The following is a 19,339-nucleotide window of genomic DNA, read 5'->3' as shown; positions in this document are numbered from 1 at the left end:
TGTAGTATACTCTTCGCTCATTGGTCAGTCAATGAAACTCTTGCTGATTGGTTTAGTGCCACGCGACAGCGACAAAAGTAGAACATTTTCCAACTTTGTTGTGTCGCGTCGCCTGGTCGCGTGTGCACGTCTACGTGTACGAGCTCGAAATTTCACATGCACGAATGTCGCCGGTCGCTTAGCTGGAGGAGGGCAAGCGATTGTCGCCTCATCGCACAAGCTCCATAGGAAATGAATGGAGAGCGAGCGACGTCGCTCCCCGTGTGTCGAGCCCCTTATAGAAACAACCTCCCCCGTACAGCTGTTATAAAGGGGGAAATTATCCACTGAGACCAAAGCAGCTGTAAACATGTTTATTTCTGCTGGAAAGTTTAACAGGGGATGGGGACTGACTCACCGCTGCCTCTGCTGGACGGCAGGGGTACTGCAGCCTTGGTGCTTCTTTATTTTTCAGACACTGATGCTTAATAAATGAAAATAATTAAAAATAAATAATTTTAGTGATGGTATCATGAAGCTGTTAACCTCCATTCAGTACCTTGTTCAAAGCTTTTAGGAGGACCAAAGGTGACCAAACAGGTTTCTCAGAGGGATCTGAGGATGTTCTCAGCTCAGCAGCACTCTTTAAAAAATAAAGAGTGCTGCTGAGCTGAGCTTTGACTTTCAGCAGTTCTTCTTTGGCAGTGAGCGATAAAACTGCAGCATCTGCATAGAAGAGTGCTTCACCAGCTGGACAGCTTTGAACCTGGAGTCTGTGATCAGGTTCTCGTGTCCTGCTGTTTGTACCTGCCGGTACGTTGGTGTATTTAGTGTGTTTGTCGTGTTGTTGTTGATCAGGGTGAGCCTCTGTCGGGTAACTCTGTCACCGGAGCGCTGTGCATTGGTCAGCCGTGGCCGGGGATGGCTCGCAGCATCTACGGAGACCACCAGAGATTCATTGATGCGTATTTCAAGCCGTATCCCGGTCAGTGCACAAACACACGCTCTGCAGTGTTTTTAGAGTCGCCATCTGTGAGCCGGCTGTTTTTCTTTCAGGGTTTTACTTCAGCGGTGATGGAGCGTACCGCTCACAGGACGGTTACTACCAGATAACGGGCCGCATGGATGATGTCATCAACGTGAGCGGTCACCGCCTCGGTACAGCTGAGATCGAGGACGCCCTGGTGAGACGCACATAGGAGATCCAGGACTCAGAAACATATATGTGCTGATTGTTATTCTGTTTCTGATCATTGAGGGTTTTTAAAGCGTTTGATCCCGACTCCTCATTAAACCCTGATTTATTCCAGCTCTGAGGAGTCTTGCTGTGGTGGATGTGCATGTAGGCCTGAGGCTGTGTCCACAAAGCTTCGCTGCACACGTGTGTTTTTGGCTCTCGTGCATGTCAGACATCAGTGATGATTGATGAACTAACAGGATTATGAAATCTATATTCTACTTCCATGACAGGAGGAATAAAAAGTGTCTGAGCATCGTTCCCCTGCGTGATTGCCTCCTCTCTCCTTAAGAAACCCCTGATCCTCTTAAAGTCCTCTGCACAACTGTTTCACCTCAGGAGCTCCTTTAAGGCCTGAGATGCTCTCTGAATAACTTGGATCTTTTCCAGGATTTAGTCCAAAATTCAGACTTCTGAGAATTTGATCATGAGGAGCTTCTCTCAGTCTCAGGAAGCTTTGTGAACATGCCCCTGATGAAAGCAAACAGTGAAATCTGATTTTTGATTCAGCCTGAGCAGCTGTCACACCTGTGCTTTTCTCTGCAGGACGAACATCCAGCTGTTCCTGAAACAGCTGTGATAGGAATCCCACATGACATCAAAGGAGAAGGTAAGGATGCAAGGAAGGAGGGAAGGAATCTGTTTTCCTGATGAATGAAACCCAGACATGAAGCTGCTGGTTTGTGTGACTCTGCTGCCCCCTGCTGCTCCATCACTGAGCCTGCAGGCAGAGTCGGAACAGACTCCAAATATAAACACCAAACAGACAAAATGTAAATTGTAATAAGTAAAACTGAGGAACTGCAGTGTTAAATAAACTGAAATATCCCAAAATTAAAATACTATGTACAGTATAGACAAAATATTACAGGTGAAAACGGTCCAGGTGTCAGAGGGAGGAGTGATGAAGCTTGATGACCACAGGGAGGCGCTGAATGTTCTGCTGTGGCTGTCCAGCATGAGATGCAGAGGCTGTGAAGGACCATCCAACTGTCAGTGCGCTGACGTGTGTGTATGTGTGTGTGTGTGTGTGTGTGTGCGCTCTCAGTGCCGTTTGCCTTTGTGGTTTTGAAGGAAGACCTCAGCGATGACGCCGTCCTGCAGCAGCTCAGAGAGCTCGTCGCCACCAAGATTGCCAAATACGCCGTCCCCGAACACTTCCTGGTGAGTGTGTGTCTAAACTCTTCTTCATGACCTTCTGAGGGTCAGCAGCAAACAGGAAGTACAAGAAATAGGAAAACTTTAAAGTCAAACATCATGAGACGAATCGCTGCATCCTGACTGTCGAAGCTGATCTGACACATCAGAAACACTTTAGTTCAAACCTTCAGCAGATCCACTAAATTCAGAATCAATCAATCAATAAATGTTTATTAGGGCTGGTGGAAAATCGATGCAGCACAGTACTGCGATATTTTGTGTGGTGATATTGTATCGATACAGGGATACCACATATTGTATTAAATGAATGTAAATACTCGTCTCATGCACCACCGTCCTGAGATTGGTAAGAGGTTTAATTCAGTTCAATTCAGTTTTATTTATATAGCACCAAATCACAAACAGTCGCCTCAAGGCACTTTGTATTGTGGGTAAAGACCCTACAATAATACAGAGAAAACCCAACAGTCTAAACGAGCCCCTATGAGCAGCACTTGGTGACAGTGGGAAGGAAAAACTCCCTTTAACAGGAAGAAACCTCCATCAGAACCAGGCTCAGGGAGGGGGGGTCATCTGCTGAGAGGGGGTGAGGCAGATTAATAATAACTAATGATTAAAGAGGTGAATGAGAAAGAAACACTCAGTGCATCATGGGAACCCCCCCAGCAGCCTAGGCCTATAGCAGCATAACTAAGGGAGGGTTCAGGGTCACCTGATCCAGCCCTAACTATAAGCTTGATCATAAAGGAAGGTTTTAAGCCTAATCTTAAAAATAGAGAGGGTGTCTGTCTCCAAGCTGGGAGCTGGTTCCACAGAAGAGGGGCCTGAAAGCTGAAGGCTCTGCCTCCCGTTCTACTCTTAAGTATCCTAGGAACCACAAGTAAGCCAGCAGTCTGAGAGATAAACCCTTTATTCCACCTGTGTCACACAATCCACAGTCTTGACTTTGATAAAAAAAAAACACGTGTCAGGTTGTGTTTGTAAATGAGAACTGGTTCTCAAACATTTTACCTGGTAAAATAAAGGTTTAAAGAACAAAACAGAACACGGTAAGTAAACCGTGTCTCCCCAGCTAGTCTAGGTTCCCTCTGCTCCCAGGCCCGTACCCCAAATGACAAAACTCAATGGAAAAGCCTGTTTTAGGTAGAAAAGAATAACAGACAACAAAATCAATAAAACACACATACTTATAATTAGGCCATTACTTAAATTTCAATACCCACAACTATACTGCAAGATGAACATGATAAAAGAAAATTAGCAAGCTTAATCGTGCCTCTACATAGTTCATTTTCATCTCATGTTGAAATGATCTGTTTTATCCTCACCTGTTTGCATTGAGGAGTACAGTTTCTAAATGCATTGATTATCATACTATTGGCTGGTGTTCAGTCATGTTATCCAATCAGAGCTCAGTGTGCCACTCTTGTCTGTTAGGTGGTGAAGCGGCTGCCAAAGACTCGCTCAGGTAAAATCATGAGGCGGATTCTGAGGAAGGTCGCTATGGAAATGACCGAGGACCTCGGCGATGTGTCGACTCTGGATGACCCTTCTGTTGTTAAGGAGATCATGGAGGCCCACGAGGAGTACAGGAAGCAGAGAGAGGAGGAGGAGAAGAATTAGGGAGGTGGGCGGGTCATCGGGTTCAGGTGAAGGCTCAGTTCCAATCAGGAGCAGCGTGTCAGACACGGCCACTGCTGATTGGATAAAGAGGAGACAGCGTCTCATTAATGATCCACAGAGTCGCACACCCGAGGACTGATTTCTCTTTACTAATGTCTCCGCCTCCCTCACCTGTGCTGACAGCAGGTTCCACATTTGTGGCTCACATTTTTAATTAATTTTTCTCAGTAACACAGTCAGACCTGCAGGCCACCATAGAAGGAAATCAGTCAGTTAAATTTAAATTTTAAAGTGAAACCTCAGAATTTGATTTCTTCTTGGTGCCTTCTTCACATAATCTATTAAATTCACAACATTTAGAGTCTGAAATCACTGAGTTTTATCTATGATGTAAAAACAGAAATAAATTAACATGAATACACATCAGTGTGATTTTATTTTAACAAAATGTTTTGTATTTTTTTTTTTAAACTTAGATTTTATTCATTTTCAACCATAAATATGGCACTTTTCCATAGTTACATTCTTGCAGCTGTTTACATTCCACATAAGTTGAAGACGAGACAGAAATAATATTGTCCAGAGTTACAATGAATACAATAAAGACAAAATGAGGGGAAAAAAAAAAAAAAAAGTAAAATAAAAATAAATAAAATCCCCTCTGAGGTAAGATGGTCCACACATTCTTGTTCACAATGGTATTTTTTTACCAGTCCAGAAGTGTACAGTGAGTGCGAAAGGACAGGCCTCCAGGTATGTCACTGTATTAATAAAGGCATGACTGGGGAATTTAAGGACAGTCTTCACTTATCCCATGTAAAGTGACACCCATTTGGAACAATCCAGATATGTCAGACAAAGTACTGAATTTTTCAGCATAGCAAGAGAAAGGAATAAAGAACCTAGAACATGTTACTCAAGATGGGACCTTTATTTCATTTGAAGAACTTGTTACAAAATATGGAATTGGCAACAGCAAATTTCTCAAATATCAGCAACTGAGGTCCATCATACAGGCAAGGTTTAATTTTAATAATCTGAAATTAGAAATCCCTGTATTGGTAACAGAATTTCTAAATATTTATACCCCTAAATTGTTATATCAACATTATTATTAAAAGTTAATAATTCAAGTTCCCTTCCAACTGCAAAATACACACACACACACACACACACACACACACTCCTGGTGTTGCTTGCAATAATGTGTGAATGTTCCTCTGTCATGGAACGTACTCACCAATGGGGGCAAGAAACTGCAACCACACCCCCTGTGATCCAGAGGCGAACAGGGAAGGACCCAGGGGGCGTGGCCTAGCCATGGCCCACTAGGAGCTCAGAAGACAGGAGGCCACACATCCCGATGGCAACTACGCACACACCCCAGAGGAGGAAGGAGGGAGACCCCAGACAGACCCCCCACAGTCAAATGGCAAGAGTCCAGAGAGCCAGAGGCAATGAGCAGCCAACCCCCCCCCCAACAGGCTGGCACCCCCGCACGAGCCGAGAATGCGGCCCCAAGCGCCCGAGAAACACCCGACACCCAGCAGAGAAATGCCAAAAAGGCCCAAGCTACCCCCAGGCCAAAACCATCAAGGGAGCGGGCCAAGAGCCACGCCAAAACATCCGGCCATGAACCCCAGGACCCACGGGCACCCAACACCCCAGGGGTGGCAGTGGCGATCAGCGGGAAGCGGTAGGGAGCGATAGGGAGGGGTGACTTCCACCCTCCGCAACCATGTCCCACAGGTGCCAAGGCTCAGCAAGCCACAGGCCGAGGCCCTGCTGTCCACACACACACACACACACACAGAACTCACATGGACACCAAGTGTGGGCGAGCAGGTACCAGCACAGAGCCAGCAGCACCCCAGGGAAGCAGCCAAAACACTAGCCAGTCTCTACCCCAGGCAGGGTGCATGAAACTGGGGTGTGGAAGACCCGCCCTCCCCCTCCTTCCACTCAACGTGTTAAAACTCAAAACCTGAAACTTGAACACTTGAAACCCCAAAACAAAACACACAGCAGCCGTCACAGGGACGTAGAAAAGACAAGGACCCAAACAAAGAACAGAGGAAAACTAAGGGCTTAAATACACACGAGGAAATCGGGAGAGTGGAAACAACAGGGAACAACAGGTGAAACAAATGAACCTAATAACACAGGGGAAGTAAGTTGTTTCCTCAGTATAAGTGTTAGTAATCTACTTGCCTTCTGGCCATATTCATAATATTTTTGGTTAGTGAATCTCAGGTTGCCCTCCACTTTATCTGATAACTGTTTCGTTGTCTGTGAGTCGCGTTTAAGTCCTTCATGATGGCTGAAGCGTGTCTGTTTTTTTCCTTGCAGATGTGAAAGAAATAATGCTTTGGCACAATCCCATATTATCAGAGGTGTTGTTTCTGCAGATATATTAGTTTCTAAATATGTCTTTAGCTCTTCTGCAACCAATGCAATGAATGCTTTGTCATTGAGCAGGGATGTATTGAGCCTCCATTGTCTGGTTGTTGGCCTGTGTCCTACGTCCAATTTTAATAAAAATATGTGCCTGGTCAGAGATAGTAATAGCTCACATCTCTAAATATCTACTGTTCTATGTAACTCTGACTCTGGAGTAAAGAAATAATCAATCCTAGAATAGGATGCATGCCTAGTAGAAAGTAAAGTCTTTAGTTCTGGGAAACCTGCTTCTCCATATATCTACAAGTCCTGTCTCTATAGTCTGACATTTAAGCATCTGAGTCATTCTAGAAAGTGGAGTTTTTGGAACAGGCAGTCGGTCCGTCATCTGTGACAGAACACAGTTGAAATCCACACCCAGCAGCAACAGCCCGATGCTGTACTTTAATATTACATTAAACAGTGACTTAATGAATTCAGGAGCGTCTATACATTTACAAGTGACACTTCTATCCCATCAATTGTTCCATTAACTAATACATATCTCCCCTCTGTGTCTCTATGTAGCTAGGTTTGTGTGAAGTATGGCGATGCCCTTCTTTTTCCCTGAACGGTGGGATGAGTAAAAAGCCTTATCTGCCCAAGATTTTTTTAATATTCATGTTCTGTGTCAGATAAATGGGTTTCTTGCAGAAATGCTGTGACAGTTAATTTGTCTTAATTGATTCAATATTTTCTTCTTGTTGACCCGATTGTGGAGCCCTTTTACATTTTAAGTTGCAATTTTCAGTAGATCCCCCATTGTCTCTATGTGAGTTATGTTTTGACATCTCAGAATATCTCATGAATGATAGAAGGCCCTTAGTGCATGACGCTGGGTTATCTGTGTGGGGTTTAAGGAGTAATATAAACAGAACCAAACAGAGAGGGATGAAACAAGATTTCAACAGCTGTAACAAACGTTTTTAGTCTCAACAAGATCAATACACACACACACAAGTAATAATGCAAAATGATAATAACAGAAAGGTAAGAGCCTTGCAATCATGGTTCACGCAGGATCCCCGGGGAACAGTGGGATCAAAACCCACTGTTCCCCACTGGCTTCCACTCATTAGTCATCTAAAAAAAAAAAATGAATATAAAGTAATTAAACATCTTATTACATTATAGTTAAATTACATGACACCTTCAAAGTGTAATTTTTATATTTATATTTGATATTGTCTTACAGTTTAAGAATGCTATTTATTTATTTTTTTAATTAAACTCAATTACATCAAGTTATCATTTACTTTGTAGGAGTTTTAATATATTTAAAAACATTTTTATTTGTTTTCAATAATTTTATTTAAAAAATATGCAAATGAAGTTTAATTAAATATATATTATTTGTTAAAAATATTTAATACTTGTACATAATGTCATGTGTAAATATTTTTTTATAATTTTTTAAAAGGCATTTTTTTAAAGAACAAAATAATTATTTAGTATTTAAAATATTGATAGTATTTTTGTTATTTGTTTTACATTTTTGATTATCACTTATTCTCCTTTTAAAATACCTTTTATATTATTTTATTATCATTTATTTGGAATATTTCTGTAGTTCTTTGACGTGGCACTGTTGGCCTCCGTCCAGCAGGGGGCGCAGTCCGCTTCATGCCTGTTTAAGTGAAAGCTGGCTTCAGGAACAGCAGCAGGCTCGATCCGAATCCGGTCCCCCTTCAGATCCTGGTTCTGTTGGTTCTGCCGGTTCTGCTTCGGGTTCTCGTGGGTTTTTTTGGACTAACAGAAGCGGAAGATGCGCACGTACGAACGCGTGCGCTGCGCGTTGCAGCGCTTCAAAGAGACCGCTGCGACGGAGCTGCGCAGGCGGCTGACGGTGACCTCTGACCCGGAGCGCCGCGCCTGGGAGGTCAGAGTACAACGCTTTAAATCAAACTTTATTAGCATTTTAACAGGTCAGAACAGCTCCGAATAAATGACTAAAGTTAGAGGAAGACAGAAATAATACATAAATACGAACAGAGCGGAAACAGGCTCAGTGAAACTTAAACGCACATCTTTGTTTCACCCGCAGTGACCTTTATCCACCGACATTTAGGATCGCGCTTATTAAACCGCATTCATGCAGAAGCGCCGTGGCTCACCTGCAGGGAGGACAACGCACACAAAACAGCAACATAAACCCCAAAAACTGAATTCTCCACGGGCAGAGCCGCTCGTGGCTCACTGACGCTCTGCAGGGACACTGATTACAGATTTTATTAGCAAGGCATTTTAAAAGTATTCTAAGCAGTATTACTGCTACACTCTAAAGTACCTGGTACCCCTCTACCAGCTGCTCCCAAAGGGTCTGAAATATAGGAAAGCTATAAATACAGAGTCTCACACTGAACTCTGCAAGAACTAAAACTTAAAACCTCCCTAAATTTTCATGCCCAGGATTACTGTGACACCCACATACAGGGAGGTGGGCACCGTCCTCACTCCACCCCTCTGACCCCACTTGTAGCTGATCGTGTATGCACCCCTGCAAGCACTGATTAAGGCACCGCCCCTTTTTCCTTCAGCACCAACTGCCACATGAAGTTAATGTTATGTCCAAAACGTAATTAGTCTTAATTGCCTTTTTATTTTCAAGTTCTTTAATTGTGGTGCTGCAGAAGATCTTGACAGAAGTGGTTAGTAGTCGACCTCCAGGAACTGCAGAGAGGAGCCGGCAGACACAGCGGACATGTTTGCTTACATCAGAGGTTTGGCGTTTCACAGGCAACAGTGTCGCTGCAGAGGTCAGGGGGAGGTCAGGGAGTGCTGAGGCTTACAGTGAGCTGCATGTGAGGCAGGACACCAGCGAAGGACAAGAGGACCTGTGCCAGTGTCTAGGCCAGGGCTCTTCAACTCCGGGCCTCGAGGGCCGGTGTCCTGCACACCTGAGTCAAATATAGAAGTCATCAGCAGGACTCTGGAGAACTTGACTACATACTGAGGAGGTCATTCAGCCATTAGATTCAGGTGTGTTGGATCAGGGACACATCTAAAACCTGCAGGACACCGGCCCTCGAGGCCTGGAGTTGAAGATCCCTGGTCTAGGCAGAGAGATGAGCTGGAAAGGATTCACAGCAGGTCAGGATGATAAGGACAGAGATGGAAATGTGCTGACAGAGTGCTGAGAAGGTGGAAGCAGGACTTTAGGAGGACTTTGAGGAGCTTGTGAATGTTGAAAATGAGAGGTGGACGAGGGTAAGAAGTATGTTTGCGCACAATTAATTCAGTTTTATTACCTGTAAAATGACCTCTTTTGGGGCAGAGAGTCCAATAAAGATTTAAATTTATAAGATTAACACTGTCAGATAATCAAATTTAGCATGAGAAAATATATGCAGACAGAAAATCTAAAAAAATGTAACTGAAGGTCCATAATCAGAAATTATGCCACAAATTGTAGAAAAGTCTTTGAAAGGAATTCAGCTGAGACGTTTGATACAAGACAAAGAAGTGAGCGTGAGGTGATCAGACGCCAGCACTTCGTTCTCCCTTTGGAGCCATTCAGAAAACGAGCAGAGAAGGAAACGATGCTTCAAACAAGCACATAATGAACTTCATCACCTCCGGATGATGACCCCTCACGGCTCAGATCCATGCGGCAAAATATGAACAATAATTCTGTTAAAAGCACATCTGACTGTGAAGGTAAAGTTGCCATTATAAGTGAAAGTGGTGCCCAAATTTATTTAGAATCACAACAAGCTTCAGTTTTATCAGGGCCGAATTGGAAAATGGGAAGATTCTGAAATTTACCCTCGAAAATGCAGTAATTTTGATTTTAGACGTGTAGATTCTGCCTGTTTGTACTTGACATTACAGTCAGTTTTCCTCGGTCTGTCGTTGTTGGTCTGTCGTCCTCGGTCTGTCGTTGTTGGTCTGTCGGGTCGGTAGATGGCCGTTGTCATTCTGTTGTTACGTCTGTAAGTAGTTTCGTGGAGGTGCTTCCTGCTGCAGGGACCGCAGAGGTCAGTAGCAGCTGAACTGCAGATGTCTGACGAGCATCCACGTTTTGAACTGTTCCTCGTACCTTTCAGAGAGTTTCCATGATGCTGCACAGTAACAGTAACAGAGGGACCTTCATGTCGATTACAGCTGTCTGGACAGCATCAGTGATGATCTGCATTATCACTTCTTCTGATATTAAGGAGTCCTCGAGCTTTACCTTGGAATCTGCTTTTTCTCCCCACTCAGCCCACCAAATTTGTTGTTCATCGCCATCTGGTCCAAGGAGGACGCAGCCAGTGTGAGACAGTGGGGAGGGCTGACAGATGGGTCGAAGGTGGGGGTGGGATTACATCAGGGATCGGCTTTGCTGTGGTGATGGACAGGCTGACAGATGAGGTCAGCAGGAGTCTCTGTGAGCTGTGATGTTTGGAGATGGTGGCTCTGACACAGGAGGCAGAGCTGAAGGTGCTCAGATGTTCATTTGGAGCAGGATGGATCAGAAATGAGTCCATCAGAGGGACGGCTCAGAGTCAGAGAGGCTGAGAGGGTTTGGACATGTGCAGAGGAGGGAGGGTGGAGATACTGGAGCTGCAGGCAGGAGGAGGTTCATGGATGAAGGAGGACACGCAGAGTGTTGGTGTGACTGAGGAGGATGTTGGGAGAGGGGGAGATGGAGGCAGATGATCTGCTGTGGCGCCCCCTAGAGGGAGCAGGAAGCTGGAAGAAGAAGATCATTGTTAAATTTTTCAGAACACAAAAGAAAAAAAACAGTCGTGTAAACACAGAATTCTCTTATATTAAAAATGCTCAAAAATAATAAACAGCAACACATCATGTTTTTTTTTATACACGGCTCAAAAAAAATGAAATGAACCTTTTTTAATCAGAGTTGAGCATCACTCAGTAAACCAGAGATACTGATGGGGTCAGTAAGTATCAGAGGGGGGGTGTTAATCAGTTCATCAAATTACCAACAGGTGCACTAGAGGGGCAACAATGAGACACCCCTCAAACAGGAATGATTTACAGGTGGAGGACACTCACAGTTTTCCCTCCTCATCTTTTCTGTCTGGTTTTTCATTGGACAGGGCCGGAGAAGGTCCTTAACCCATCAGCAGGACCGGGATCTGCTCCTTTGTGCAGGAGGAACAGGATGAGCTCTGCAGAGCTACAAAATGACCTCCAGCAGCCACTGGTGTGAATGTCTCAGACCAAACAATCAGAAACAGACTTCATGAGGGGGGCCTGAGGGCCCGACGTCCTCTAGTGGGCGCTGTGCTCACTGCCCGGCACCGTGGAGCCTGATTGTTATTTACCATAGAATACCAGAACTGGCAGGTCCACCACTGGAGCACTGTGCTTTTCACAGATCAGAGCAGGTTCACCCTGAGCTCATGTGACAGACCTGAAAGGGTCTGGAGAAGCCGTGGAGAACGTGATGCTGCCTGTAACATCGTTCAGTATGACCGGTTTGGTGGGTGGGTCTGGGAGGCGTATCCATGGAGGGCGGTGTTAATTTTGACAGCAAATTTTAATTTTGTTTTCGCCATAATTTAGTCATCTGAATAGTTTTAGTTTTAGTCAACTAAAATATAAAGGGTGTAAAATGTAACTGATTTTTCTTCAGTTCCCTTGAATTAGTCATTATACACATCCATCCATCCATCCATCCACCCCCCCCACCCCCTCGGGGGGGAAGGGCTGGAGCCTATCCCAGCTGACATAGGGCGAGAGGACAGATACACCTGTACAGTACTCCTGAGCTCCTGTACTGTAGCTCAGGAGGTAGAGCGGGTCACCTACTGATCGGAAGGTCGGTGGTTCAATTCCTGGCTACTGTTCCACTCCAGGCTACATACCAATGTATCCTTGGGCAAGATACTGAACCCCAAGTTGCTCTCCGATGCAAGAATAGAGTGTATGAATGTGTGTGAATGTTAGATAATAAGAAGCACTTAGCTTACTTAATCATGGAAGTGCTTGTATGAATGGGGTAAATGGAGTGCTCAGAGTAGAAAAGTGCTTAGTCCATTTACAGATCGCCAACACAGAGAGACAACATTCACACATATGGGTAATTTAGGCTACCGATTTTTTCGCCCGCATGCGACCTGAATCCGATCTTTTTATGCCAGTCTGAACACCACAGATCTGATCTTTTCAAATGCGACCCGAGCGTGTACGGCCAGGTCGCATTTATCCGGCCTGCACGTCATTGATACTCGACAAACGTCACTATTCTGCGTCCTGTTACGCGGACGCGGGAAGGAAAATGTGTGACTTCCGCAAACATTGAGCGCGCTCACTACATGTGACGTTATCGCGTCCTCTACTGTGCATGCGGGACACTTTCAGGTTCGTCTGCTGTTCACACACAGATCACATCCAAGTCGCATATATTTGGGAATGTGAACGACCACGCAAAAAAAAAAATCAGATTTCACAAAAAATCAGAATTGGGTCACTTCAGGCTGCAGTGTGAACGCAGCCTTAGAGTTTCCAATTAGCCTAACCCCAGTAACTGCATGTCTTTGGACTGTGGGAGGAAACCCCGCAGACACGGGGGGAACATGCAAACTCCACACAGAGGGGGGAGGGCAGGGTGGAATCAAACCCAGGCCTTCCAGATGGTATTCTAACTGTGAGGCAGCAGTGCTAACCACCGCACCACCGTGCTTATACACACTTACACAAGATTAAACATTTATTAAAACTTAAGGAATATTATTAATAATATTAACATCAGCGTTTCACCTGCTTCCACACACCTGATCATTAACACCACCTCACTGAGATAATAGAGCGTTTTACAGCAGGACGCTCTGAAAGGTACAGGGCAGTGTTCAGGACTAAGATTATAAAGGCTAATCCACCGCCGTGTGGAGATTTGCTCTAAACACAAACTGGGAAAAACACTTTACCCTGCATGACATTAAAATGCTGACCTTTGCATGGAGATCTGGGTGACTGGTTTGCAGATGTCGTTTTTACCCGAGATAGTCGCCCCACATGGTTTACACATCGTTTTGTTTGTCACAACGTCAAAGGACAAATGTGTCCATACATCGGCTCTTCTCTTTCTCCCTGCTGACATTGTTTACATCACTTAGTTCTATCGGAAGGAACGACCAATCACAGGCTAGTTTGGTCTTCCCGGGTTTAGAGCACATTTGTGCGTCTGTGCGACATGTTTCAGTCTCAGACTGTCCAGGAGCTCAGGGATGCCCTGGTCCAGATCTGGGAGGAGATCCTCCAGGACACCATCCATCATCTCATTATAGAATAGAACTTTATTGTCATTATACATACAACAAAATTAATCATTATACAACGAACTATATAACGTAATTCCGTCATAATATAACGAAATTTTGTTCAGAACAACCATCCAGAGGAGAACAGACAAGACTAACATAGGGAGATGGGTGTCTGCAGCCGCTGCCACTACTGGCGCCGCTGGTAAAATCAATCCCCAGAAGAAAGAAACAGACAGCCCCAACAGAACCCGTTACCAAGTAGCTGAATATGTAAACATCTTCCACGTCCTCGACCTCCAGAGCTGAGAGGCACACAGGTCTCCACGAGCTCCAAGAATCGACGACATACCCGACGGAGTCTGTTCCACTCGGACACGCAGGCTCCCCTTTCCCCGATCTCATAGTGGAGAAAATTCGATCAGTGGTGTTTAGGGCCCAGTTTGCCACATCCATGATGCTCTTAATCTTATTCTTATTCGAACAGTGTGTGAGAGACACTCTTAGAATGCGATCGTCCCCGTCAGAGAGCAGGAGGAAGGCTTAGGAGCCCTGACGCTGTCAGAAATGCATATAAGCACGTGTTGGCCAAACAAGCTACTGAGGACCATTTAGAGTTGCTGCAGTGAAATATCAGTAAAATGTTCCAGCTGCTGCATCATTGTTTCACTTTGATTTTTGGGGTGTCTTTGAATTCAGCCTCTGCAGGTTCATCATTTTCATTTCCATCAAACAATGTGGCATCCCTCCATTGTTAACACATTATCCAGTCCATACAGGACAGATATCCAGCATTTTAATTATGACTATTTTAATTTACTGTTTATTTTTATTTAGTTTATTTTGATGTTTTATTTATTTCCTTTTTTTATGATTTTTACTTTATTTTTAACTCCGCCCCCTCGAATTTTTCAAATCAGACCTGTATTGATCAGTCTGTTGATGTCATTATCATTAGTTTGATCTTATTTGTGTTTGCGTTGTAGGCGGAGCTTCTTGCCATGATGTTGACACTCTGCGAGCGTCTGCTGCAGGAACTGAAGAGGCTGTTGGAGGAGGAGGAGGCGGAGCTGAAAGGAGAGCAGCAGGACGAGCAGCGTGAGACGGCCGGTAACAGCTTTGAAGTTTCCAGCTGAATTTCTCTAATGGAGGAACGACATTGAGGTCATGTGACCTTCAGCGGAGTCCTTTAACCAATGACCACTTTTCTCTGTCTCTGCAGTCAAACCTCAGCCAAACTCCGCCCTTCTTGCCTCACAGGGAAACACCCAGCTGGAGATGAACAGCCAATCCGATGTTCCTACAGGTGACCAGTTAGAGCGGGCTCCTGCAGAAGGTAGTGGGCGGAGCTTCAGGTGCAGCGTCTGCAGCAGCACCTTCTCCAAACGCTCCAACCTGCACGCTCATCTGCGCGTGCACAGCAGAGAGCGGCCATTTAGCTGTTCTGTGTGCGGCCGCCGTTTCTCCGCCCGCAGCAGCGAGCACGTCCACAGACTCACTGTACACGGGCGTCACCGGCCCCACGCCTGCTGCCACTGTGGGAAGGTGTTTGGCACACGCAGCCACCTAAGGGTGCACCAGGCGGTGGGACGGCGCCCCCTCACATGTTCCATCTGCGGAGAGAAGCTGGCGGCAGCATGCAGCCTCAGGAAACACAGACTGATGTGTCAGAGCGCGGGTCAGATGTTCCAGTGTGCCACCTGCGGGAAGGAGTTCTCCAAACGCAGCTACCTGTCAGCTCACCGCAGAGTGCACCTGCAGGAGAAACCCTTCACCTGTCCCACCTGCAGCAAAGGCTTCACCACACGCCGCAGTGTCCGTGTGCATCAGCTCACCGTGCATGGCGGTCTGAAGCCGTTCAGCTGCGGCGTCTGCAGGAAGGCGTTCAGCCAGCAGAGCGGCCTAACAGCACACCTACGGACACACAGCGGCGAGCGGCCTCACGCCTGCGAGCAGTGCGGCCATCGCTTCTCCAGCAGCAGCAGCCTGTCGGTGCACCGCCGCGTTCACACCGGCGAGAAAGCGTTCAGCTGTGACACCTGTGGGCGGAGCTTCAGCGTGTCAGCCAACCTGCGACGCCACCGCCTCATCCACTCAGGTCATCGCCCATTCAGCTGCGATGTGTGCGGCCGCAGCTTCACACAGGCCGCTCACCTGAAGGCGCACGGTGCCCTTCACGGTGGCGACTGGGCCTTCATCTGCAACGCCTGTGGGAAAGGCTTCAGACAGCGCAGCGCACTGCTCGCACACGAGCAGAGCCACACCGGCGTGAAGCCGCACTGCTGTGGCAAGTGCACAAAAAGCTTCTCCTCGGCAGCGTCGCTAAGGCGCCACCAGCTGCTGCACGGCGAGCGTGCCGCTCATGGCTGCCACCAGTGTGGAAAGAGCTTCAGCAGTGCCCACACGCTGAAGACACACCTGCAGCTGCACGACACTGCCAGACGCTTCTCCTGTGATGTGTGTGGGCGGAGTTACAGCTCTCCGAGCTACCTTAAAATGCACCGCCGCAGCCACTCAGAGGGGAAACCGTTCAGCTGCTCACAGTGCGGGAAAAGCTTTGCCACGCAGGCCAGCGTCACGCTTCACCAGCGCACGCACAGCGGTGAGAAGCCGTTCGTCTGTGAGGTGTGTGGGAGGAGCTTCAGCGTTTCTCAGAACCTCATCAGGCACAAACGCGTCCACAGCGGCGAGAAACCGTTTGAGTGTGGCATCTGCGGGAAAAAGTTCAGCCAGAAGGGAAACCTGAAGAGTCACGAGTTGGTCCACACAGGAAACAAACCCTTCAGCTGCACTTCCTGCGGCCGCAGCTTTGCTGCCATGAGGAGCCTCCGTGACCACAGGTGTGTCAGCTGACCAGGAGCTCGCACACGCTCAGAGGACGTCTGTACGGAGGTCCAAGGAGTCACAAATTAAACAAATTAAAACTTTCTATTTAGTTTTAACCAGAAGGACGAAATTCAGTCTGGATAAATTATTTTTTTACACAGAAACCTAATAAATTAAATCTAATAAATTTTTAAAAAGCTGTGCAGTGCTCTTGTAAAATGTTTGTTTCTGTTTTTCATTTAAATAAAGTTTTGTTTCCTCAGTTTTTTACTCCTTACATTGTTGTTAGTTCAATGTTAGAAACAAATTTCAGATGAATGATTTTTTTATTTATTAATTTCCAGGTTTTATGATTTTTAGTGACTAATTTGTCATTTTTATTTACATTATCATATCTTTTGTTTCATTTTTCTTTGAATTTATTCTTTTGAATTTATGTATTTTTCCATTGCTGTTAATTTGTGTTATTAGTATTCGTACCGTTTTATTTGAATGTATTTTATGGGTCAGTAAACGTGATCATGTCTCATTTTGCTACGATGCTGAAGTCAAACATTTATTTCTGCTGTCGTGTCTTTTTCTAAGCTTCATTAAACTGCTATATTTTTCACGACTGTAAATAAAAACTTCATTATCTTTCTATCTTTGTAAATGATGGATTGTTAAAATATTTTTAAATGACTGGAAGAATCTGAGAGTCAAACCTTTCTCAGCCTGTTTCACACCTTTGTTGTTGTTGCTCACCTGAGCGGGCGGCTCACCTGAGCGGGCGGCTCACCTGAGCGGGCGGCTCACCTGAGCGGGCGGCTCACGACGTGTCTGTTGGGTGTCTTCGACCATTTGGCCTCAAACTCGAGTTCACACAGAAACAACTCATCACATCAAAGGCCCTGTTTGAAATTTTACATCAGACACAAAAGTGAAGGATGAAAACATGTTTGAGATGCAGAGTGTATTCTTCCCCTCATGCTTATGTTTATTTTATTTAATAATGCAGTGGTCCCCAAAGTCAAGAGTGCTGCGGCCCACTTAAAAAACAGAAAATCTCACTGGGTCCCCTCCTCCTAGGCTAGAAGCCTGTCCTCACTCTCATCAAAATACAAGAGAAAGTGATGGATTTCCTTCAAACTTTTATTCCAAAAACATAACACAGGCTGTTGGCTATGAAATGCTAATGCTACCCAGTTATATGTAAAGTGCTGATGCTAATATGATCCACTGGGATACAAATTTCAATGCAAGAGCAGTAAATTTAGGTCAGAGTAATGAGTAATATCACAAACTAACAACCTCCTGTTATCAGTTTTAATTCACGTTTTATATAAAATACATTTATATAAACATGTATGTATATGTTACTGCGGCCCCTGTGTAGTACCTTCACTCCTCACTCTGGGGACCTCTGTAATAATAAATAAGTGAATTAAATTTTTTCCTCTTATTTTTTTTTAATTTACAGCTTTGGGATAAATAAAGTGTTTATATTCAGTGTTGTAAACATTTATTGCTCTTATTTTGCATTAACTTATTTTTATTTTAAATAATATGATTATTTTTGCTTCCATTTTAATAAAATTTTTAACTTAGGAATTATGATTTTTGAATGAATGAATGAATGAAGGTTTTATTGCCATGTGGGTGAACAGGCTCACACATTGGAAATTGCAGTTAACAGAGCACCCATCCAAGAATACAACAAACACAAACACGGAGGGACAGGTGTCCGAGGTCATGCAGCCGTATTCCCGGCGCTACCTTTAGCAGAAGAACAGAGAGAGATACACTGGGATAGGTAGGTTCAAAAAAATCATCTCGTACTGTATTCATTATAAACACTGTACAAGGTTCCAAAAAACACCTCAGCAAAAGCATATTTGCACATTTAAAGCCAGGATAGCAATATGGTGGGTAAGGTCAGGGTCAGGAGGGGATGCAGACGGAGACGAGAGGGTGGGGGCATTGTGGAGCCAGATGCCAGCTCCTAGCCAAAACAGTTCGCTGATAGTGGTGGAAGTTCATCAGCGGCCGTGGTACACCAGATCCAGCTTCACAGATCACAGAGAGGGCTGAGGGGGAGAGCGACCGTCACACATAGGCCTGGAGAGATATGATTACCAGCTCAAGGCCGGCAGGGGAGCCGAATTCCTGATAATGCAGATGTTGTTTTGGAACAGGCTGCTTGTTTTTTTTCCAACAGCCTTCAGTCTCACTGGGAACCATTCAGTAATCCAATATTCCAATTTTAAACGTTATTTTGTTACTGTTAGAAAGTTATCATCACATATTTGTGTTTCCTTTATCTTTTTTTGTTTGTTTGTTTTTTTTTGGATAAATGAAACCTTTTTCCTTCACTTGTTTTAATTTTTTATTTGGGTCCTCTCAGGCTTTTTTCTAATATAAAACTTATAAAAGTTAAAAAGTACAAAAAAGAGCTCAAGAACTCAAGAACAGTTTCTTCGCCAGAGCAATCACCACCCTGAACTCACACACTCACCCACCGTAACTGTGCAATATTATATTATTCATACTGAACAATATCTATCACTCCTATATTGTGTAATATCCAGTATTCATTCACTAGTGCAATATTCATCATCTTCATTATTATATGTATACACATATTTACATTTCTTACAATGTACAGATGCACCAATGGATTGTATATATTTTTATACATTCTATTTTTTGTATATTTTACACATTGTTTATTTCTGTATATCTCTTGATTATATTGATTATACTAGATTATAATATTTTTATTTTAGAGAGTTTGATTTTCTGTTACATGGCACTGAACAGGAGTGGCCCTCCAATGTCATTGTACATCCTGTATAATGACAGTAAAGGCATTCTATTCTATTCT

The 19,339-nt window shown here is 44.7% G+C and overlaps 2 protein-coding genes across 2 annotated transcripts in view; both read left to right on the top strand.

Moving 5' to 3' along the window:
* Positions 1–4,412, top strand: part of acss1 (acyl-CoA synthetase short chain family member 1) — a 30,926-nt gene extending 26,514 nt beyond the window's left edge. Inside the window, exons 10-14 of the mRNA XM_030747437.1 lie at positions 838–964; positions 1,036–1,163; positions 1,763–1,826; positions 2,265–2,380; positions 3,815–4,412. Coding sequence (XP_030603297.1) covers positions 838–964; positions 1,036–1,163; positions 1,763–1,826; positions 2,265–2,380; positions 3,815–4,000 — 621 coding nt within the window. The 3' untranslated portion in view covers positions 4,001–4,412. The remainder of the gene's footprint in view (positions 1–837; positions 965–1,035; positions 1,164–1,762; positions 1,827–2,264; positions 2,381–3,814) is intronic.
* Positions 4,413–8,166: 3,754 nt separating this feature from the next.
* On the top strand, positions 8,167–16,691 carry LOC115792861 (oocyte zinc finger protein XlCOF6). The gene is made up of 3 exons (XM_030747438.1): positions 8,167–8,318; positions 14,637–14,760; positions 14,873–16,691. Exons 1-3 carry the CDS (start codon positions 8,205–8,207, stop codon positions 16,501–16,503), a joined length of 1,869 nt encoding a protein of 622 aa, XP_030603298.1. The 5' UTR covers positions 8,167–8,204; the 3' UTR covers positions 16,504–16,691.
* The last annotated feature ends 2,648 nt before the right edge of the window (positions 16,692–19,339 follow it).

The sequence above is a fragment of the Archocentrus centrarchus genome, chromosome 15 (assembly GCF_007364275.1).
Source record: "Archocentrus centrarchus isolate MPI-CPG fArcCen1 chromosome 15, fArcCen1, whole genome shotgun sequence".
Classification (NCBI taxonomy): domain Eukaryota; kingdom Metazoa; phylum Chordata; class Actinopteri; order Cichliformes; family Cichlidae; genus Archocentrus; species Archocentrus centrarchus.
The sequence above is the reverse complement of the archived record's forward strand: the minus strand, read 5'-3'. Positions and strand labels throughout refer to the sequence as shown.